This window comes from Paramisgurnus dabryanus, chromosome 5 (assembly GCF_030506205.2).
Source record: "Paramisgurnus dabryanus chromosome 5, PD_genome_1.1, whole genome shotgun sequence".
NCBI classification, from domain to species: domain Eukaryota; kingdom Metazoa; phylum Chordata; class Actinopteri; order Cypriniformes; family Cobitidae; genus Paramisgurnus; species Paramisgurnus dabryanus.
This window is the reverse complement of record NC_133341.1, coordinates 44,493,120-44,517,083: the sequence shown is the minus strand read 5'-3', so window position 1 is coordinate 44,517,083 and position 23,964 is coordinate 44,493,120. Positions and strand designations below refer to the sequence as shown.

Below are 23,964 nucleotides of genomic sequence, written 5' to 3'. Positions count from 1 at the left end.
ATCTTCTGCATATCTATGTCCCTGTTTGTCTGTCTTTCTATCAAACTGTTTTTCTGTCTGTATGTCTGTCTATACAGTATATTTCTATGTCTCTGTCTGTCCATCTGTCTATCTATCTGTTTGTCTGTCTGTCTGTTTATCTTCTGCATATCTATGTCCCTGTTTGTTTGTCTTTCTATCTAACTGTTTTTCTGTCTGTATGTCTGTCTATACAGTATCTGTCTATGTATATGTCTGTCCATTTATCCATCTATCCATCTATCTATCTATCTATCTATCTATCTATCTATCTATCTATCTATCTATCTATCTATCTATCTATCTATCTTCTGTATATCTATATATCTATCAATGTCTCTGTCTGTCTGTCTGTCTGTCTGTCTGTCTGTCTGTCTGTCTACTGTATATCTATGTCCCTGCCTGCCTGTCTGTCTGTCTGTCTGTCTGTCTATCTATCTACTGTATATCTATGTCCCTGTCTGTCCACTGTATATCTATGCCCCTGTCTGTCTGTCTATCTGTCTGCCTATCTACTGTATATCTATGTCCCTGCCTGCCTATACATATATCTGTTATACAGTATCTGTATCTGTCTATGTCTTTGTCTGCCCGTTGGTCTATGTCTGTCTATATCTATCCATGTCTTTGTCTGTCTCTGTCTATCCAGTTAAATGTGATATATAAACAAATAGCGCTCAAAATTTTTTACATCTTATAAACAGTTTTCGAAGAACAATATTCCTGCATGATGGAATTTTTGTAAAACCTTCAGGAAAGATGTTAAATAAAGGCTGGCTTTATTGATATGAATCACATCGCAAGTACAACACAGATGCAAGCGTAACAGTTTTAGATGCCGCCATCTATTTCTTCTAACTACTAAGACACATGATGTCATCTTTAAATACAGTCAAAGAATACTATCATGTAAATACATTTGTTTCACATTGCCATTTGACCCTTTTTTTTTGGCGCACGACTTATATATATACTCCCGTTTCTTTATCATACAATCCATCCTAATATTTAAGTCACTTTATTAACACAAGTAAAAACAAAAATAACCCAACACAAACGATACAGCTAAACATAATCGTGGCAGGAAAAATAGCAAACCCATCACTAATCTAATCTCCTATTCACATACAAGATTCATATTACTGCAGAAAAATAAAAAACAAATCATGTGAATCTTAGTGCTAAAACTGTCCATGCAAATCGATTGAAAAATATCAGAATTTACATACAATCACGACAACATACTGTAGTTGTTTAACAGAGCGCTTCCAACAGTCAGTGTCTTCTGATCTGTACACTTCTATAAAAATCTATAGTTAGGTCAAATGTGGACAAACCCAGCGGCTGGATTATATTCGATTAATTTCAACACAAACGTTGGGTTTGTCCAAATGTGACCCAGCCATGGGTTAAAACAACCCAGCGTTTTTAAAGTGTAGTGGATGTTTTGATTGCTCTTGATACAAAGGACGTAACTGCATCACTAAATGACATATTTTTTGCATCACACTTCTTTACCCCCTATTAACAGGGTGTTTTAGGTGATGTCCGTAGACAAGCACGATCTTTGTGAGAAGAAAATCCCAGCACGGTCCTCTAAAGAAAGCTTATACTAAGCATTCATAGTCTTAAAAAACAGAAAAGACCGCTTGGCAGCTGTTCATTATGTTGCGTTTAACTATTACTTTTGATACATTATGTCTTTATTTATTGAACAATCATTTAGCTAAACTCTATTTTTCCATAATAATTTCCATCAATGCTACTGTATATCTCGTATGGACAGAACGCCACTCGCTTAGAGTTCCTCCGATCGAATGACGTGGAAAAGAGTGACGTTGTATAGCACCTGATGCCCATTGTTCCATGCATAAAGAGCCCTGTCCCTGGGATTATAATCCAGCATGGAGATATGGGAATACTTGTTTTGTAACGGAATGTCGATATATTCGTAAGTTGAAGAGTTGGTATGGAAAGCATAGTAGACTTTTGTCCCTCCTGAGTAGCCGTTGGTAACATAAAGCGTCCCGCAGATCAGAAACGCCTCGCCCGCGCTCCTCTTCGGGTGGTTGGTGGTGTAGCTTTTGATGACTTGAAGGGTCGATGGGTTCAGCTTGCTGATGACGATGTTCCCCGCGTTCTGATTGGTGGCGTATACGGCCCAGAGCCCGCTTTCGTCTACCATCAGATCGATGTCGGAGTGGCCGCCCCACGAGTAGTGATAGCGGTTGTTGTAGCCGGCGTAATCCAGCTGACCCGATTTGCTGATGGTGGCCGTCTTAAAGTCGAATTTGATGATGGTGTTGCTCTGGAACTTATTGAAGTAGATGGAGCCGTTGTAAACCACCTGCCCTGTGCCCGACCAGGGGTGAGGGAGTCGATGTGAAGTGAAGTTGTCAGAATACATAAAGTCAGCCATGGATTTGTATTCCCTGACGAAGCGATTGTTGTGGTAGCCGTCCATGTACCAAACCTGATGGTGGGAAAAATGAATGTGTATGAGTGTTGAATATATTCATGTATTCATGCTACCACGGCCAGGGGTGTGGGAACTATATGAAAAGTATGCAAGTGGAGGCACATTTAAAACGTATCAGTTTGACTGATGATTATTAATTATTATAATTATGAAAAAAACATTTTTATTACAAAATCGCATTGTTTACTCTTTAGAAGGCCTTTATTAACCCCTTGGAACCGTGTGGATTATTTCTGTGAAGAATGAATGGACTTTTTAAGGCTTCAAAATCAGTAGCACCATTTATAAAGCTTGGAAGAGACAGGACTTTTTCTAATATAACTCTGATGCGTTCTTCTTAAAGGATTAGTCCATTTTCTTTTAAAAAAATCCAGATAATTTACTCACCACTATGTCATCCAAAATGTTCATGTCTTTCTTTGTTCAGTCGAGAAGAAATGTAGCTTTTTGAGGAAACATTCCAGGATTTTTCTCATTTTAATGGACTTTAATGGACCCCAACACTTAACAGTTTAAAATTGCATTTGTTTCAACAGAGTTTCAAAGGACTCTAAATGATCCCAAACGAGGCATAAGGATCTTATCTAGCGAAACGATTGTCATTTTTGAAAAAAAAATGCACTTTTAAACCACAACTTCTCGTCTATCTCCGGTCATGTGATGCCCCAGCACGACCTCACGTAATATGTCATCACGTCAAGAGGTCACGGGACGTATGCGAAACTACGCCCCAGTTTACAAGTGTGGAAAAAGAGGAACGTTCCGACATTGTTGTATGTCCAATGATACTAATGAATGTCTTTGTGTCAGTTTATAGTTTAAAATGGTCCGAAATTGTGCGTTTCATATTTGTAACACGTGACCACGTCATTACGCAATTATGTGAGGTCACGCTGGCGCGTCACAGGACCGGAGATAGACGAGAATTTGAGGTTTAAAAGTTCATATTTTTTATTTTTCTTGTCAAAAATGACAATCGTTTCGCTAGATAAGACCCTTATGCCTCGTTTGGGATCGTTTAGAGTCCTTTGAAACTGCAATTTGAAACTGCATTAAAACTGTTACGTGTTGGGGTCCATAAAAGTCCATTAAAATGAGAAAAATCCTGGAATGTTTTCCTCAAAAAACATAATTTCTTTTGGACTGAACAAAGAAAGACATCAACATTTTGTATGACATGGTGGTGAGTAAATTATCTGGATTTTTTTTTTTTTTAAATGGACTTATCCTTTAAAGATGTACATCTCGGATGGCTTGAATTTTAATTTTTGGGTGAACTTTACCTTTAAAGATGCTTTATGGAACCATACAGCTAAAAAGGGTTATATGGCGTCATGTAGCGCTTTAATTTTTAAGAATATATGCATTATGCAAAATGTGTATGTCATTCCTTCACCTCGTTCCTACATGTCGTAGCTCTGTCTCATCCTATTTAGTTTGTCTTCACTGCCAACACATATAGGAGTTGGACGTAAAGTCTATCAGTGGCTTCACGCAAGGGCAACTCTCTGACCCCTCATCAATCATTCAAAGCACAGACAGATCTGCAGGCCAGATGCTTTTTTGTTTCTAGGCTTTTCAACTGTATCGATCCACCTCAAAGAGCTAAAAACTCCACAACTTCACCTTCAGCTATCCTCTTTACAGCTGTTACATTAATATATAACGGGATCATGGATTCATTACCGAGCAGTTGATATCTGTTGAACAATGTTCAACAAATTGGAAATGGTCAAAAGGTTCATGCAAAGACCTGAAATAGTGTTTAGTTTAGTTATTTAGTTAATGAGTTATTAAGTTATTCGCACTGCCTACTAGAAATAAAATCAACGAGGGTATCAGCATTTGAGTGGGCAAAATACGGACCCAGGAATTAACAGGCATCATTCAGCTCTTTCTGGGAATGACTTTTCTGCCACACTAATGAAATCTTGCAAGATTTACACCTATCATTTGCATCTTAATGTGAGGTGGTAATTTAATAAACCACACCGTTGGCCTGTTTTCAAGAAAATACACTGCAGGGACAGAAAGAGCGCTGATAAGATGAAATGAAAGGCATTTTCCTGATTAAAGTCAAGGGCGTGCTGTGGTTAAAGCTATTTTTCTTACGCCGAACAATGCGGTGGTCATTCATTCCTGTTGTAAAAACACAACCAGGGAATTTTAGCTATGAAAGTTCAGATTTGATAAACTCACCCTTGTATCGCCATCAGGGGCGAGAGGATCGGTCATCCAGGATCCGTACCTCGAACCAGACGTCTTTACGGTTATCGAATCACTTATTCCTGTCAGTTTCCCACAAGCTGGTGAAAAAGGAAATAAATTACAGGAGGGTTATCGCAATAGGACTTGTTCAGCCAGAAATGACAATACTGCTTTCATTTACTCACCCTCATGTTATTCCAATCCAAACCTATATGATTTGTGTAGTTGTCGTTTTTCATACAATTGAAAAGTAAGGATTAAGTAAAAGCTCCAATAATTACAAAAAAGTAAGCGATTGAGGCCAAATGTCTTCTGTTCTGTTCTCATGTGTCTTGTAACCAAACGTAATGCGACAACTTTGAATGTGCCCATATTTAAACAGTCACTGTTTAATTCGAAGGCTGGGTCCTTCAAAGGATTTGGAGGTCGCAGTCCACGAAGAGAAATGAAATGACACAGTTTAGCCTTTGAAGGATCTATAAGTTGTGTCACATGGACTCGGGATAGCCTGGGCTGTGAAGGATCCTTTCGTTCTATCCATACCAGCACTGAGAAATAAGGGCGCATTTTGAGGCTTCATTTTTGGCAGCCTTCGAATTGAGACGGCATTCAGTCATGCAATCGGTCTTAGAATACTTCCTTCGAAGGTCGCAGCTTGAGTGATTTCGATTTAAGAAATATGAATCCAGTAAATTTGTTCTAAGTAATGGCTTACAATTCCTGTTCCACGAACCTGTTATAGCTTTATACGATATAGCATGTAGTATAGCATTTAAACAACCAGACTCAACCTATCCGCCAACCCATACCATTGTTTAGGTCGTTAGTCCATTTTCCCAAATACGACCCACAGGTGTTTTTAATAAATTAACGCCTTTACCGGCACCAGGGGAAACTGAATTTATTGGGGGATGAAACTATATATTGGGGTATAATTTTGCAATGATGACATGCATTGGGATATAACTTTCGATTTTAACCGCCAAAATAAATTACAAATATTCCAAGGTCAAGCAATCGATTTATATGGTGAAAACATTCAAAAGCAATCACAATAGGCTGTAAATCTCAGATTGTGAAATAGCACTGGCTCTTGTGTGACCGCATGAAGGGGAGTTCCCGCTAGACTTTGGGCTTGCAAATATTTTTTGGGCATTACTGCGAATAAGGGCTAGGAGCGCTTCAATGTTTAGGTCACGCCGTGATGTAATGGTTTTCTACTGGCCACATGTTCTCACATGATACGAATTCGCAGGTCAGAGTTCACCAGATTTTGTTGTGCAGCAAACTGCAAAATATCTTCAAGTTAACTTGCATTTCCGGTCTGATGCATTTGCACGCATATGAATGGAAGTCAATGGAACGAAAGGCAAACAACCTTAAAACTAGGGCTGTCAATAGATTAAAATAGATTAATTGCATTATTTCATGAGTTAACTCGCGATTAATCGCAAATTAATCGCACATTTTTATCTGTTCTAAATTTACCTAAATGTAACACTTTTCAAGTTTTTAATGCTCTAATCAGCATGGATTTGGTCAATATGTATGCTATATGCAAATGTATGTTTACAACAGCCTGTCACTTGCTACGTCTCAATTCATCCAGCTGTGGGTCAAACAGAAATTGCGTGTTGCGTTAATCGCGCGTTAATAAAATTAGTGCCGTTATAATGAATTTGCGTTAATTTTGACAGCCCTACGTAAAACCAATGCTTTGAACCGGTTATGGAATGAAAATGAAAACCAGAAACTTTTGATGTTTTTCAAGGAACATAAACGAAACCAGAAACTTTAAAAAAACATATATGTTCCGGAACAGAACGGTTTATTTAAAAATAATGGTAACCGATTAATACAGTTTTTTTTTTTCGTTCTTTGACAAGATTTCTGTGCCACATGACTTGGTGAAGTTCACTTCCGGTCATCGTTGACTCATCGGAGAAATGTGAAGCTTGCCACCAGCAAGTAGCCTACTTAAGCCCAAGTCTCTAATGCTCAATCATAAGAGGTAAATATTGTAGGCTACCAAGTATCTCAAGATCTTTGTTTTTTTAATACTAATTAGTGTTGTAACGGATTGCAGTTGATCCATGATATGTACAGATCACGACCCTTAGTTCAGCTCGCATGCGGATTAATATGCAAATTTAAATAGGGTGAAAGTTAATCATTTGCACGCGTTTCAAAAGCTTGCAAATGTTAACACTTAAGTGATTTTAAACAATTTAACCACAAAAGGCGCTAAAGTGAGCAATTTTCTGTATGCACAGATGCACATGCGGTTGAATGTGTCTGGTCCAACTTCAATCAAACGTGATTATCCCTATGCCCTTCAAAGATCAGAACTCTTGATGTATAAACTTGAGAGAGAGTTGCACTACTGTGTCTCATACTGTAGTCCATTAAAATTTATTTGGCGAATAAAGCAATGAAAAACAACCTAATTTTCACTTTTTGTGGAGCGACTGTTTATTCTGCATCTTCTTTCCGAAGCGCCGTTTGGAATTCGTCCTCCATCTGTTTGTGTGCGCGTGTTTAAGTGCACTCAAACGTGCATACACGGAGAGACGCTTTTCAGAAAGCAAGTGAACAATCTTTCTGTTCTTGACAGGATACATACGAACAAAAAGATCTCGAAATACCCCAGTATTCTTTTTCTAATAGAAACATTTGTTTAAGTTGTTTGCCAATAAACGACATGGCAGAAATTGTCCTTGTCTTAATTCATATATAATGCTGAAACAAATGTAGGCATGTCAGAATTACAGTTATGCCCCTTACTTAATGTAGCCGTTTTTAATGTTTAATGACAAGATAGAGACTTTAAGGAATATTCCATTTTCTTAAAAGAAAAATCCAGATAATTTACTCACCACCATGTCATCCAAAATGTTGATGTCTTTCTTTGATCAGTCGAGAAGAAATTATGTTTTTTGAGGAAAACATTGCAGGATTTTTCTCATTTATATGGACTTTAATGGACACCACCACTTAACACTTAACTCAACACTTAACAGTTTTTTCAACGGAGTTTCAAAGGACTATAAACGATCCCAAACGAGGCATAAGGGTCTTATCTAGCAAAACGATTGTCATTTTTGACTATAAAAATAACAAATATCCACTTTTAATGCACAACTTCTCGTTTAGATCCGGTCGTCATGCGCTAGCGTGACCCGACGCAATACGTCATGACGTCAAGAGGTCACAGAGGACGAACGCGAAACTCCGCCCCAGTGTTTACAAATGTGGTGAAAGAGGACCGTTCCTACGTTGTTGTATGTCAACTGATACTAATTAATGTCTTTGTGTCAGTTTATTGTTTACAATGGTCCGCAAATGTGCGTTTTATATATGTAACACGTGACCTCCCTACGTCACTACGCATTTACGTTAGGTTGCGCTGGACCGGACCTAAATGAAAAGTTGTGCTTTAAAAGTGTATATTTGTTATTTTTCTTGTCAAAAATGACAATCGTTTTGCTAGATAAGACCCTTATGCCTCGTTTGGGATCGTTTATAGTCCTTTGAAACTCCGTTGAAAAAACTGTTAAGTGTTGAATTAAGTGTTAATTGTTGGTGTCTATTAAAGTCCATTAAAATGAGAAAAATCCTGCAATGTTTTCCTCAAAAAACATAATTTCATCTCGACTGAACAAAGAAAGACATCAACATTTTGGATGACATGGTGGTGAGTAAATTATCTGGATTTTTCTTTTAAGAAAATGGAATATTCCTTTAAGGAAAATTATGTAGACTAATAATTTAAGTTTAATGTCCTAATGATCAGCCTACTTATTTCTATGTCCCACAGCTGACATGGAACGTTATTAACCGGTTCGGGAACTTAATTTTTTTGTTCTAACCGGTTTAGGAATGTCAATTTCAGGGTTGATCCTAAAACTGGAAACGTTAAAATACTACGTTTCTGTTCGGAATGAAACAATTGGAAAAAAATCTGGTTCAAAGCCCTGCTTAAAAACTAACAAAATAAAAGAGGGCGCTTATCCATAAAACTTGTATGTTGTAATAAGCTGCTTGGACAAAGACCTATGGGGTTGTTATTTTTAAAGGACAGTCTCATCTGACTACATTTGTACTGTAGTTTGTAAGTTTTTTTGTGTCTCTCTATACCATGCAGCCGATGTAGTTGGCTAGCCAGGTAAGTCAAGGCTTAGTTTTGCAATTTTTGGTAGCATGAAAGTAGCTCGCCTTTAAGCGGTGTTCGTCACCGTAACTTACGCCACATGGCTTACCTGCTCCAGGGCAGGTTATGTTCTAGATCAGAGATGACTCAACGAAATGCAACCAGGGCTTTGAGCATAGCGAAGGAAATAATTCACAGTTCGTTTTAAGAATAAATAAATAACACTTTTACTTTTTGCTGAACTATCCTTTCTTTACTTTCCTACAAGTGAGTGATATGCAGATAAACTTGCATTGTAAACCTGAGCATTTTACACTGATAAATGTGGTGGACGGAGGTGTATGTGTCTCTGTCATATTCCGGCACTCGGGCAGGAGTTTGCAGGCATCAGCGATGCTCTCGTACTCTATGTTTTGACACGCTGTCAGACAGATGCAACGAAGCATAACTTGTGTGGATGTCTGCACCGTTGTAAGATTCACGAGGATACACGCACCTCTTTCATTTATATCTCATTCTGACTGTTTTTCTTGGTTCGTTTTTTCTTTCCCTTTTAGGAACATGAAATGTAATCTCTCTCTCTCTCTCTCTCTCTCTCTCTCTCTCTCTCTCTCTCTCTCTCTCTCATACAGTATTTCTCTCTCCTGCTGTGCTCCTCTGGCAGTCTTCTGGGCTATAGAAACTGCCTATTTAAACGAATGGTCCATTTATAGCTACTCCTCTGCTTCCTGAGATATCCAATATTCTGTTCTTGACAGTGAAATGTGATCATTGTGCTGGTTATATAAAGCCTCACCGAAGTCAATTTTTACTAATGTTGCTATTCTATATTGCACCTTTATTTTATAGTTTTCTGTGTTGCTATAGTTTTATAGTTGTTGGTAGGTCATGGGTCCGATTCCCAGGGAACAGTGCTCCTTGATTGTGTGTGTGTGTGTGTGTGCGTGCGTGTGTGTGTGTAGGATTTACTCTACATTGAAGTACTTGAACACATGGCACTACTACACTTTATATGGTTACTCTTAATCTGCTAATATTGACCCGTGTAATTCCATAATCCCACCGGGATTGAATGAGTTGTGATTTATTCACCCACTTCTCTGTCCAGATGTACTGCTACAGACATAACCTACATTTAAAGACATTGTATGGTCCATTATATCACATAAATACCAGACAGACTGTCTGTCAGCGGCACAGTTGGTCAATCGTATCAACAAATACGATTGCCAAATGTTAGGTCAATTGTTTGTGACATGCTGGTATTTTGTGTGTTTTTTAAAGTATAATATAGTGACGCACACAAGTCTAGCTCTGATGTGCACTGCATCTATATTTAATATTCAAACACAAGTGCAATTTTGTTAAGATAAACAGCGGGCAAAACTGAGTTCATAGCTGTGCACCGTCGTTGTGACTTGCATAGTTAATAAGGTACGTTTAAAGGTATAGTTCATCCAAAAAATAAAATTATGTCCCCTTAAGTCTGTATAAATAATTTTTTTCCTGCTAAACACAAAGAAAGATATTTAGAAAAATGTAAATAACCAATCAGGGGCACTTCTATAGAATTAATTAATTTCCTACTGTGGAAGTCAATGGTGCCCCAGATCTGCTTTGTTTTAAGATTTCTTCAAAATATCTCCCTTTGAGTTCAGCAGAACAAAGTAATTTACACAGGTTTGTATCAAGGACATCATTTTACTGCCACTTTGAACTTTAATATAATATTTTTGCCGTCAGTTTTTACTAATATGCTCTGTGCATTCTGTTTAAAAAACAAATGTTGTGCTGTACCTTTCTTAAAATGAGCTCAACTGTATTACCATTTCAGAGGATTATCATTTTGTTTAAACTAGTTTTCGCATGACAGGGAAACAGATAAAGCAGCTTGAAATCTTGTTAACTATACCCAAAAATAAAACAAGCATAGTCGGCAAATTGCTAGTTCATTAAAGCAAAGCTTATTAACATACTGTAGTTCACCTTATTTATATTGGTGAATGCGTGCATGTGTAGCAAATTATCAATGGGACTTTATGTCTCATCCAGAGGTTTAACTCCCCTGCATAATGCAGCATTATAAATTCATGTAGTCAGGAGATTACTGAACTGGGAGCAATAATCTTTCAATGAAATCCCACGATCATATTTAGATGGCCCTCTTTATCACCGCTTGTAGCTTTCGGGCTCGGTGGAAAACTTTAGACCGCAGCTCTTTCTTGGTATTTATTGTTAAGCGCCAAACCCAGCAAGCTGTCCTCTTTTAATCAATCAAAGCGGGGCCGCACTTACATTATGCATGAGAACTTAATCTGATATTCGACTGAATCTAAAATAAACGCTTTGAAAAGAAGAGCAATTCTCTATTGTTACACAGCGCGTGCTTCTTCTGACCTATATTTGAAAGCCTAAATGTTTATTAAGATAGCTGCGAGTTTCTCTTAGACTTTCAAGTAAACATTACGATCTTTATACAGGCTTTGTCTCTAAATAAAATCGGATTATAAGGTGAGAGATTATGCTGTGTCATACTAAAAATAAATTCAGGCCATCCCAGCAAGCAGTAGTCATCATTTCACCATCTAGATGATCTATAGACCCGATGTGACCCTGGACCACAAAACCAAGTCACACCAAGTCTTAAGTCGCACAGGTATATTTGTAGCAATAGCCAACAATTCATTGTATGGGTCAGAAAGATTGATTTTACTTTTATGGGAAATAGGATATTAAGATATTTTGTACATTTCGTACTGTAAATATATCAAAACTTTATTTATGTAAGTGGTTTGAGCTGAAAAAACTTGAGAGTTGTTTGATATTAAATCATGTAGCAACAGTGATTGCAGGGTGTTGGTTTTATTTATTTTAATTCATTTATTTTAGGGCTATGGTTAGACGTCTATTCAATTTACACTGACAGCTGCCTTGTTTTAGCCTAAAGTCTGGGCTGTGTCTTTGGATAGCAATTAGACTTCTTTGAAAAGGTAAACCTCAAAGTTATTTATTTTGTATTTAACATCCATATGAGGTATATTCCTCAAATCAGATTTTAAAATCTGAATCTTTCCTGACTTTCTGTATTAAATTAGCTGTTTAAACATTTAGCATGCCGATTCCCTATACTGTGAAAATAGCAATGTTCAGTTTTTTGCTTAATCGTGATTTTGATTTAATAAATATTGACCCTACACGGTGTCAGCTACTCTTACAGTTTCAGCAACACAACCCCGAAAGCAGAGATTTTTTAATTAGAGAAAATCTGATGTGTACGCAGCCTTTAAATGGACATGATGGTGGAAAATATTTGGGATGGGAGGAAAAAATATTTCTCAAAGCTTTTGTGTTCTCTTAAAAAAGAACATGCTGTGTTTTCTCGCAAATCTTTTGCGTCACCTAGAGAAACTTTGCATTCAATCGCATAACGTTTTGCGTTCCCTCACAAAAAATTTTTCGTTCTCCCACAAAACTTTTATAGTTCTCTCGCAAAACATTTTGCGCTCTTTTGCAAAAAAACCTGCAGTGTTTCCTCGCAAACTGTGTTTTATAAACAACTGTATAAACATTATTGCATTTATTTTTAATGACTTTATATTACAAGACTGTAGTGTGTGGTAAATTGTAGCCAAGTCTTTATAAAAACTTCATTCCAGTTAATTATAACTTTGAACAATTCATTACATTTTGCGACCGAACGCAAAAATACTTGCGAGCGAGCATAAAAATACTTTCAAGCGAATGCAAATACACTTGCGAGCAAACGCAAAAATGCTACTGTAGTGAGCAAACACAAAAATATGTTAGAGCGAATGCAAAAACACTTGAGAGCGAACGCAAAAATACTTGCGAGCGAAGAATAAAAATACTAGCAAGCAAACACAAAAATACTAGCGAGCGAACGCAAAAATACGTACGAGCCAATGCAAAAAATACGTATGAGCAAATGCAAAAACACTTGCGAGCGAATGCAAAAACACTTGCGAGCAAACACAAAAATACTTGCGAGCGAGCATAAAAATACTAGCAAGCGAACGCAAAAATACTTGCGAGTGAGCATAAAAATACTACCAAACAAACACAAAAATAATAGCGAGCAAAAGCAAAAACACTTGCGAGCGAATGCAAAAACACTTGCCAGGGAATGCAAAAACACTTGCAAGTGAATGCAAAAACACTTGCGAGCGAACGGAAAAGCATTTGCGAGCGAACGGAAAAGCATTTGCGAGCGACCGCAAAAATACTTGTGAGCGAACATAAAAATACTAGCGAGCAAACACAAAAATATTAGCAAGCGAACACAAAAACACTTGCGAGTGAACACTAAAATACTTGCGAGCGAGAATAAAAATACTAGTGAGCAAACGCAAAAATACTAGCAAGCAAACACAAAAATACATTAGAGCGAATGCAAAAACACTTTCAAAGAAACGCAAAAACACTTGCAAGCGAGCATAAATTACTAGCCAGCAAACACAAAAATACGTTAAGAGTGAATGCAAAAACACTTTAAAGCGAACGCAAAAACACTTGTGAGTGAACGCAAAAACACATTTTGCAAGGAAACGCAAAGTTTCTTGGGGAACGCAAAAGTTTTGCAAGAGAATGCAAAAAGTTTAGAAATATCTTCCTCTTTACAAATAATTCCCACCTTTATGTCTCTTTAGAGGCTTCAAAGATGTGTGCCTCTGAATGTTTTTGCAGTATGTAATTTTCTTATTTATAATAAAACACGTTATACAACATTAAAACCACAACTAATATTTTTCTATGGTGTCTTACCTGTTATTGTTTAAACTAAAACTTTAAACGAAACTTCATAACTAACGTAATGTACTTGCTTGCACGTTTGTGTTATGAAACTTTGTGTTCCTGTTTGTGCACCCATATTGGTGATCCTGATTTGAAATGACACAGAAAGGTTGTTTGTGTTTGTGCTCGAACTCATCCTACCTAATTTTTGCATGCATGCACGGAGCCTCTCCTCAAGATTTGACACCCTGCTGTGAAGCTCCTCGTAGTCAAAGGCTCCGATCTCCTCCTGCAGTTCACTTAGCACTGACGTCAGATTCTTCACCTCCTCTTTAAACTGCATTACCAATTTTGCATCGGCCTTGTATTCCTCCAACACTGGTATCATTGGCCTAAGCTCCTCCATTTTCGCTTTTATGGCCTGAAAGGTTAAAATAGGCTTGGTTCAGTAGGCATGCATGCAACGGTCGGTCCAAACACCTGTCTTGCCCTGCTCCGCTAGTCTATAGTGTGCCTAGCCAATACATGTTGGTTGCGTATACAGTACGTAAAACAAGTCTTCAGTACACCAGCAAAAATTTGAAAAACTCTTTATTTTTGCAACGTTCAAAATGCAACGTGTTAGGGGTTACATGCGTATACATACAACAACATTTTCCCTTATTATTCTTTTTTTTTATAAATATGCATAATGCCAAATCCGATTTAGGAAAGACATGGAGATGATAATCATAGCATAAGAAAATCTATCCATGAAGGCCTGCGATAGTAGCATGCACAAAAAGACTGCAAACAGATTTCAAAGGTGCTTCGTGTTTCGTTTTTCAACTAAATGTGGCAAAGATTCAGTTGACCGGGATTGAACTTGTTCTTCAGTCTCTGCAGCTTTGATTTAATTCATAAAGTTAGCCCTGCAAGCAAAGAAATGAAACTTGGTTGAATGGCTAACTCACTAACCTTTCTAACAAAATGCAACACATGATGAGTTAAAGGGAAATTCCACTTTTTTTGAAAATATGCTCATTTTCCAGTTCCCCTAAACCGAGTTAAACATTTGATTCTTACCATTTTGGAAACCATCTCCGGGTCTGGCGCTAGCACTCTTAGCATAATTTAGCACAATCCGTTTAATCTGATTAGACCATTAGCATTGCGCTAAAAATAACCAAAGAGTTTCGATATTTTTCCGTAGTGATATTACGCACCGAAAATAGTCCCTCTTCTATTGAAAGTAACCAAGGGGACTATTTTCGGTCAGTGTGTAATATCACTACGCCTGCTGCAGCCATGTTACATCAGCAAAGTCCTTGACTACTACGCCAGAATAAGAGTATAGTTCCTAGACATATCTGCCTAGAAAATCGAAACTTTTAATTTTCCATCGGTCTTAGTACACGATGTAACTACAGAAGAGTCATGTTTTAAATAGGAAAAATATCGAAACTCTTTGGTTATTTTTAGCGCGATGCTAATGGTCTAATCAGATTCAATGGATTGTGCTAAGCTATGCTAAAAGTGTTAGCCCCAGACCCGGAGATCAGTTGAATGGATTCCAAAACGGTAAGAATCAAACGTTTAACCCTAGGGGAGCTGGAAAATGAGCATATTTTCAAAAAAAAAGTGGAATTTCTCTTTAACAAACACAAACACATGCTTAAAATTATTTGCAGATATGCAAATAATCATGAAGATATTTGTTCTAAAGACATAAATTGGGAAAAAACACAACATTACTACATTAAGAGTATCAAAACAAATGGTCATAAATGGTCCCTAGCAGTTACATTTGCCGTTACCTTTTCACCTAAAGAGTACCTCACAGGTACATACTGGTATCAACTTTATCCATATCTGTTCATAAATGGTACCTGTTAGGACCTTTTTAAAGGGTACTTTCCACAGGACAATTTTTTGGCCATTTCTTCTGATAGTGCTTATGGCAAAGAGACCCTCAAGCAAAAATGTGTCCAAACATAAACTTAATGTACAGAATGTATACTGCAAATGTCATGTTTGTTTGTGCTGAACATCTTAAATCGGACAGTGCCTATAGTAAACTTGCATGTTTATGATGATGTGCAGGATGACCTTTATCCCATGAAGTGTGTAAAGGAAATTAAATGTTTTCATAGTTGGTAAATGAACAAGAGGTGCCACAAGCATCGCCCACAGAACACCCGGCTTATTTATGCAAAAAATATTTAAAGGGATAGTTCATCCAAAAATGAAAATGCTGACCCTCAGGTTGTTACAGACCTAAATACGTTTCTTTGTTCTGCTGAACACAAAGGATGATATTTGTGAGCAAGCAGAAAACAGGAGCACCATTGACTTCCATAGTAGGAAAAACAAATACTATGGAAGTCAATGGTGCTTATAAACACTTTGGTTACAAACATTGCTCATAATATATTTTTTTTGTTATGTGTTCAGGTGGGTGATAATTTTCATTTTGAGGTAAACTATCCCTTTAAACCCAGCATGCAGTGCAAAAAATAATTGCGCTGAATTATCCAAATAAAAATGTATCAATTTCGAGAGCTTGGCACACACTATAAATCGCACCTTGGCACATGCACGTTTATTTAGATTTAATACCCTCGCTAGCGCATCAATCTACTGCATGTGCTTAGCAAGCTATCACTACATATTAGGGATGGGCATTCGATTAAATTTTTTTAGTCGATTGTCGGGAGAATTAACGATCGACTATCGATTAATCATTAATATTTTTATAATGAAAAAATAATTATTTAACTTTTATAATTAAAAAATGTTGTATACAAAAACACAGCGTGTTTCCCTCCATGAGACCTTTATTACAAGATCAACTTGTGGCAGACAGTTAAACTACATTTAGTTAGACATACGGAACATATATGCGCTTGAATATGCGGTGCTCTAAAGCAGCGGAACCTGCAGCTGCGAGCCCCATTCCTAAACAAAGACCTCATTTGTTCCAAAAAATCATGACCTCTTCATGATTATTTTTTTGAAATCAAAACGGAAGGTCACAGATAACGGAGTATGGTGTCAAATATTGCACCCTGGTGGTAAAATGTTGAATTGCTGCCACACAGTGAAATTCATTTAATTGCTTCAAGACCCACGCTACGCTAGGCAACGCAACCTGCATTAGATAAAAAAAAGTATTCGATTAATCAATAACAAATTAACGTCATCGACTAAATTCTTAACGATCAATTATCGATCGTCGATTAATCATGCCCATCCCTACTACATATGATGGGAGAGTAGCTATGTCATCAAAATCATATCATTTGGTTCTTGTGGTTACAATGTATGTGGCATCCACTTAGTAGGTAAGAAAATCGAGTTTATTTAGCTTGCAGATGTACAGGGCTGCTAAATGTAACAAATGAATCCGCTCGATACTTTTCTTTGCTCATTGCACAGCTATTGATTAGGTAATATAACGGTAAATAGTAGCAAGCGCAGCTGATCTGAAACAATTTCACAGTCACGCACAACGACTGAAATAAGCTAATGGATTTATGGTGCGGATAGCTGAGCACCTATCTGTCCGTACCTTGTATTGCTTGGCGATATTCTGCTTGTGGCTCTCCTCCACCTGTTTGAACTTAGTTTCCAGCCCCCTTAGCTGAACCTCCATCCTTTGCACATACTGCAGGTCTTTCTGGGTCCTCTGGTCCAGATTCTGAATCGACTGGGTCATGTTCTGGACCTGATGAGAGAGAGAAAACAAAAACGAAACGTAAGAATAACAGGTACCGGGTGATAACCTTGTTGAAAGGGAAACCCAGTGAAGCATTTACTTTGTCAATTTGTCTTTGCGAGACTATGTGTGTGTGTAAGATTACTTTTTCCAAGAGCTGTCTCAGTTGTTTGGTCCTGGCATCCCGTGAGCACATGGTCTGCTGAGGGGCCACAACAGTGCACACACACCTGCCCTCGCTGTCTTGGGCTGAACTGTACACCTGCCATGAGTCCTCTGGGTTAGCAGGCAGCACCTGGGCGAGGGACAAAACAAAGAGAAAAAGGTCAATGATTGAGGACGGCACATTTATTGTTTGAAGGAAGGCAGCTTTGTAACAATTTTATCTCTCCAGTCTTGTGAAGCAAGTGCTTTTGAGAAGGTTAGCTCCCTGGACACTATATACACTATATTATTTCTCTCTCTCTCTCTTTCTCTCTCTCTCTCTCTCATTTGCTCTATCCATTTGGAGCAGAGAAGCGAGTTAGCAGCGGATATACCATTTTTTAAGATTTTTATACGTTGTGCTTGATGTGGTCTTCTATCAAAAGGGATTTTGTGACCCAGTAGCTTTACATAAAGGAGCCATCTGGAAAAGTGAGGGTTTCCGTATGCCATGCCTTAATCCTGAGTAATCTAATGAATAATCCATATTCATAACGCACTGTTATACAATCTAAGGAACGTCTTTGCAATCTGGTGCGGTAAAGTGAGTTCAGATTATACTAAAATCTAATCTTTTTGGTATTGTTTAAGAAGAACACGTCTTAACACAATACCAAACCAATAAATACCAATGTATAAAAATACATAAGAGATATTGTAGATCTCACACATATGCACACACAAAACCAAAAAGATTGCTGAAAAAGACTGATTTTTACTGTACCGTAGCCAAAAGTCTAAACATACTCAATGATCAATAACACATTTTACAGTATCTAAATGCACCTTTTTGCAATAAGGAACGAAAGGTTTTGCATAATATTGAGAATGCATTCAAATTCATCACACAATATCATGTCACGAAACCTTCCACCAGTAGTTTCTGGTTCACGCTTATATAAAAACACATTTTATTTGCCAGATGTTAGTCCTATAGTTCCTATAGGGAATGTGAATTTGTTGCGTGTTAATAGATCAAAAACACAAGGGGTATAAATAAGCATATACCATATAAAGTATTTGGTGACTAAATAAATAAAAGATGCTAAACTGACACACAGAGGATTCAAGTGATACATTTTATTAGTTGTACGTTCACTATGAATTGAACCCATGCGCTTGGCACTATTGCATATCGTGCTCTACCAGTTGAGTCTGAGGAATAACTAAACGTAATTGGATATATTTCGAGGTATTAAACGTTTTGCATATCAGTGTAGCATGAGATTCGTGCATTTTAAAGGATACTATGGTACTACCATGGTACATACAGTATGCAATGGTATTGCACATGTGTACAAATTGATGGTAGTACCACTATAGCCTACATATGGGTACGCTACTGTTAGTGTTATAGAATAATTAATAGATTATATAAGTATATATTTAAGTATTTAATTATAAGTATATAAATGTTATCCATCTAATGTTATACATAAATTATGTACATAATACAATTTATCTATTATGTTTTGCAGAGCACATTTAAAAAAAATATATTTAGAAAATGTTCAAACTCACGCCGATGCTCCGGTCCGGCACACCCGGAGGTGCCACGCTTAATTTGGTGTTATTCAGACCTACTAGAGAGGGCAAAGTCTGCGACATCCAGTTGGTGATCATCGCCATGGTGCTGAGCACCACTCCAATTTTCAGTAAAGGCACCGACATCTCTGCTCTTCTCTTTCCCGGTAACCTTCATTATAAACACCCCAATACAGAATTGCGCTGGTACCCCGCGCGCCTGGATGAGGTGATGCGCTTCCCATCAGCGCCCATCGCAAACGAGTCAACCTCGGGCATTTCTGCGCTCACTATCCTATACTGAACTTTAATTGACACGAGCTCTGTTCTTAATCAAAGGAGTGCAGCTCTGTCTTCCCTCTCCACTCGAATAATGACAGCACGTTCCGCACACCACCTCATCTCATTGGGTCCGCGCCCCTCCCATCCGGTATACTGGTGAAATATTCATAAAGATCGCAAACCTCCTCCTGGCGCTTGACGCACGAGCATGCGAAAACGCTAAACATGGGAAAGTTCGGGTATAGTCTCAAAATAACCACACAAGCGGCATTAAATTCATGTTAATATGAGCGTGATGTATGCGATACAGTAATGCAATGACTTATTACACCTTTGCATGCAAATAGAGTTTAGTTTAATTTGAGCTTTATCTCTTTGACTTTTATGTAGGCTAATATATAATTTTGGTTTTCTGATGTAATGTCGCAGTAATCCCGATAGCACAGGTATATAATGAGTGAGCTTTGCTAGAATAAAAGGGATGCTTTATATAATTCTGAAATATTAAGCATTGCTAATGAAAATCAATCAATCAATCAATCACGTATCAAGATTCTAAAACATGATGATTTACGTCTCTGTTGATCTTTGTAAGTATTTAAAGAAATTATGGGTAAGGGCGCATTTTACTACTACAAATTGCGCTTGTCTAGTAGTCATAATAATTTTGACCAATAGAGGGCAGTGCAGGTTGGTTTCTTTGACATTGTTCTCATGTATAGAAGTTGTCACCAGTCCCCACTAAACACAAATGGGTCATATAAATATAAACATATATAGCCTTTCTAAATATGATCACATTTGCTTTTAAAACAATTTTGATTTCATCCTCTTTTTAGCCATTTTGGCAACACTTAATCTTAACAGTACCAAGACATGCAATTATGTTTACATTGATATTAATAGTAGATGTTTTTGTTTTATATATATATATATATATATATATATATATATATATATATATATATAAGTAAACCTAGCTATAGTTTAATGTTTACCTATTAAAATATTTTTTTCTGAATCAATTAGCATACTGTAATGCAGTGATTCGCAAACAGTAAAGGGTGCATAGGGGCGGCTTCCTGGAAAGGGGGTTTAGATGAATCCAGGACATTTTAGTAATTTTTTCAAACACACCTTTTTACGATATGTCAGTGCAAGTTTTTAAATGAAGGCAGCTCAAACATGCATTTTAGTCTTGGGCCGGATAGCCCCTGTCCGGGAAACCGCCCCATTAAATTATGCAGTGTAGTGCTGCCTTATTTTTCTGAGTTTTAATTGCACAGTTTATGATGAATTAGTGTATTTTTAAAAATGTCGTAAAACTGTGGCCCTTGGCATCATCTCAGCAGTGAGAACCACTGTTGAAATGTATGGTTTACAACTCAATGTTGAGGTAAAATGGACTGAATATGGGGAGCAAAACATTATTCTTGAGGCACTTTTTGCATTTTTGCAATATTAGAGGATATGATTTTTTTGTGATTTGATTACAAATCATTGCAGAAAATAGATGAATTCAAATTATGATCAGTAAATCAGTTCTATAATAATATAATTTTTTAATAGTATTCATACTAGAAATTCTTATTTTTAGCAGCATTATTTGGTGAGGAAAGCAAATGTGCATATGACAATAAAGGCTTTGAATCTTGAAACATGTACTTGAAATGTTGTCATTGCAGACATACTGAGACAAATGACCTTGTCATTTTAGTCCAGCTGGTACTTGATAAACTTTATAATATCAGCAGTTAAATGTGTTTGATTAACTCATCAAAAACATTTCCTTAAATCCAAGGGTCTAGGGAGGAAAAACCAAAGCACTGAAGAGAAAGCAATTTACCTGCTATTTCTGTCTTCAAAGTGGGACTTAAGAGTGTCAGAGACAATCAGTGTGTGGATAATGAGAATATATTGCACGAGCCCAGAACGTGTTTTATCTCCCATACAGAATAATACTCTCACAAAGACATCAAACAGTTGGAGACCCCACTACAACAAAGACGTATTTGGCTTTAGAAAATATCCGATAATCACATATTACAAAAAGTTGGTATAAATGGATTTATCTAACCACAGCTATACGATTTAGATAAGAGAAACCCCGCTGTCATTTTTTTTCTGAACTCCAAAAGATTCATCTGCTTATTTATGATAAAACACAGCTTACATTTACAGATTTACATCCGGCTTATTTAGTGCACATTAGCCCAAAATGTGCGCTGAAAATGGCGTTTATAAACCTACTTGGGTGAGTTCAGTGCCCATCAGTACAAGCAGGGTGAGAGTCAGGAGCTTGTTCGCAGGATGCATCTTCAGCCTCCGACGCCTGGCACCTGGTCCAGAGATATCACATGCAGATCTGTTTGTGTTCAGCTGTACGCCTCTCTATTACGATACTCCTCTGAAGATGCGATGTAAAATCAGCACCAAAATAATAGGATGAATGAAATCTGGTTTGCAGAGCCGTCTTTTTGCATATTTATTGCATCTCGACGCTTCCTCGCGCGCTCTCTTGCCGACCGCAGGTCCGATGGCGAATGTAGGGATGAGCAGGGAAGCGGTGAAAATATTACTTCATCACTAGACAAACTTGGCTGGGTAATACATGAGAGAAGGTGTGGGGAGGAAATTTGAGAAGCGGGGCCAAGCAATGGTGCTGAACCGGATGTGACACTCGCTCGCGTGGGAAATTTAAATGCGTCTGATTAGGGACGCGCGCTGTGAATGACGTTGCTGTGTGTGTGATAAGATAGGATATATTATCGCTGTCGGACATGGACAGTCAAGTCCGAGTGTGAAAAAGCCCACTTCTCAGCAAAGGTGTGATGGCTAAACTAAAGGACGTTAAAAGAGTCAGGTTGCTATGGAGACTGCGTCCTCCGGAAAAGGCGCGATTGAACGTCACAAAATAGGGTTGTGTTGCATCCTGTACAGTTCTGATTTTATATATGAATAGCTTAAATATTGATTCTATGTTAACCATAGTGTAGACCTTATTTAATGTAGGCTCATCAAAAGAAACATTCTTTAAAAAGTTATTTTTAAAACAAACAGAATTAAAGTTTTACCAGGCTCCCTTACGAAAATTAACCATGTTTTTTGTGGTAAAAGTGTAGTAAACATGTTTTTTTCTGTGTATTGATTACTATCCGCAAAACCATGGTTTTACTAAAGTAACCATGTTTTTTTAACTGTAGTAAAACCATGGTTAATTTTCGTAAGGGCTAATTTAATGAAATCAGAAATAAAATCTTGCATGCCATTATCACCATTAAAGTGCACCTATTTAATTGCTAAAAAACATAGTTTTTTGGTGTGTATTTGGTATAATACAATGTGTTTGCGTGGTTTATGGTTAAAAACACATTATTTCCACATACCATACAGTTCTGTAGCTCCAGATATAGGCTACTGCTTTTCTCAAACTGTGAGTTTGTTCAAAACTTCACTGTAAAAAAATTCCATAGAAATTTCAATGTTATTGCAGCTGGGTTGCCGGTAATTTACCGTAGATTTACATTTATGTTATTTACTGGCAAGAGTTTGTTCAAAGTTAAATAAATTTTAAATATTAGCAAGTCTTTATCTTTACAGAATAAAACTATACAATTATAGCCTCATGCAAAGCATTCTGGGAACCAGAAATCATCATCAACCTTTTTCTGTTTTTTGCTTCAGATTTTGTTTCCCAGAATGTTTTGCTTGATGCTGTTTTTTTAGTTTTACTCTGTAAAGACAAAGACTTGTAAATGTTTAATGTTCATTTAACTTTGAACAAACTCTTGCCAGTAAATAACATAAATGTAAATCTACGGTAAATTACCGGCAACCCAGCTGCAATTTCTACGGAATTTTTTTACAGTGTTGTTTTTGATTGGCCAGCTAATTTGTACATTGTGATTGGCCTGAATACCTCTGATGTCAGCCGGAAATGTGGCTCCTTACCATGTTTAAAAGATTCGCTCACAATGCAATGCTGACTAGGGTTGGGAACCGATAACCGGTTCTTATTCAGTACCGGTTCCGTTTTTTAAAAGGAACCGGAACCGCACGTAATTCTTAAGTTTCGGTTCTAAAAGCGGTTCTGATGCGATGCATGTGCAAAGCGCGTCATGTCTTACCTCATGAATATTAAATACGTTGAGCCACTGTTTATAGTCACTCGCGCAACCAAATTAACGCAGCTTACCACAGAAAACACTCGCTGCTGAGGTAAGCTTTGTATACTTCGTGTTAAACATGTCTAAAAGTCAAAAGTGTGGATTAGGGCTGTTGACGGCACAGTGCGACCCGCGATGCCGTGCACTTCACAAACTATGAAAGATATGAAGTACAGTCTCACAGCGTGATGTCTTCAAGTTTGCGTGAAAGCAAACGGACATAAGACTCAAGAGTTAATGCGCTAAATCGATATCAGTGATGAACCGCTGGCTTGGGGACGGAACAATGAGGTAAGATGTTCTCTCTTGGGCAGGGTTGCGAGAAAGTATCAATCTGCACTACCAGTATAGCAACATGCGTTTTCAGCACTGTCAGACATTATAACCCCAAAAAGTGTTGTTTCACGGATGAAAGTGATAAAATAAACACGCACATAGGCGCCGATCCCGTGGTCGCTCCGGGGCTCGAGCAGCAACCACCGAA

At 37.5% G+C, this 23,964-nt stretch overlaps 1 protein-coding gene across 2 annotated transcripts; it reads right to left on the bottom strand.

Annotated features, from left to right (window-relative positions):
• Positions 1-776: 776 nt before the first annotated feature.
• olfm1a (olfactomedin 1a) lies at positions 777-21,993 on the bottom strand. Of its 2 annotated transcripts, none has more exons than XM_065284330.1 (6): positions 21,565-21,993; positions 17,450-17,599; positions 17,158-17,313; positions 13,809-14,028; positions 4,697-4,803; positions 777-2,491 (listed from the first exon to the last, which is right to left on the bottom strand). In XM_065284330.1, exons 1-6 carry the CDS (start codon positions 21,628-21,630, stop codon positions 1,817-1,819), a joined length of 1,374 nt encoding a protein of 457 aa, XP_065140402.1. In that variant the 5' UTR covers positions 21,631-21,993; the 3' UTR covers positions 777-1,816. The 2 variants fall into 2 exon arrangements, with proteins under 2 accessions (XP_065140402.1, XP_065140401.1); XM_065284329.1 differs by lacking the exon at positions 21,565-21,993 and adding an exon at positions 19,030-19,419.
• Positions 21,994-23,964: the final 1,971 nt, after the last annotated feature.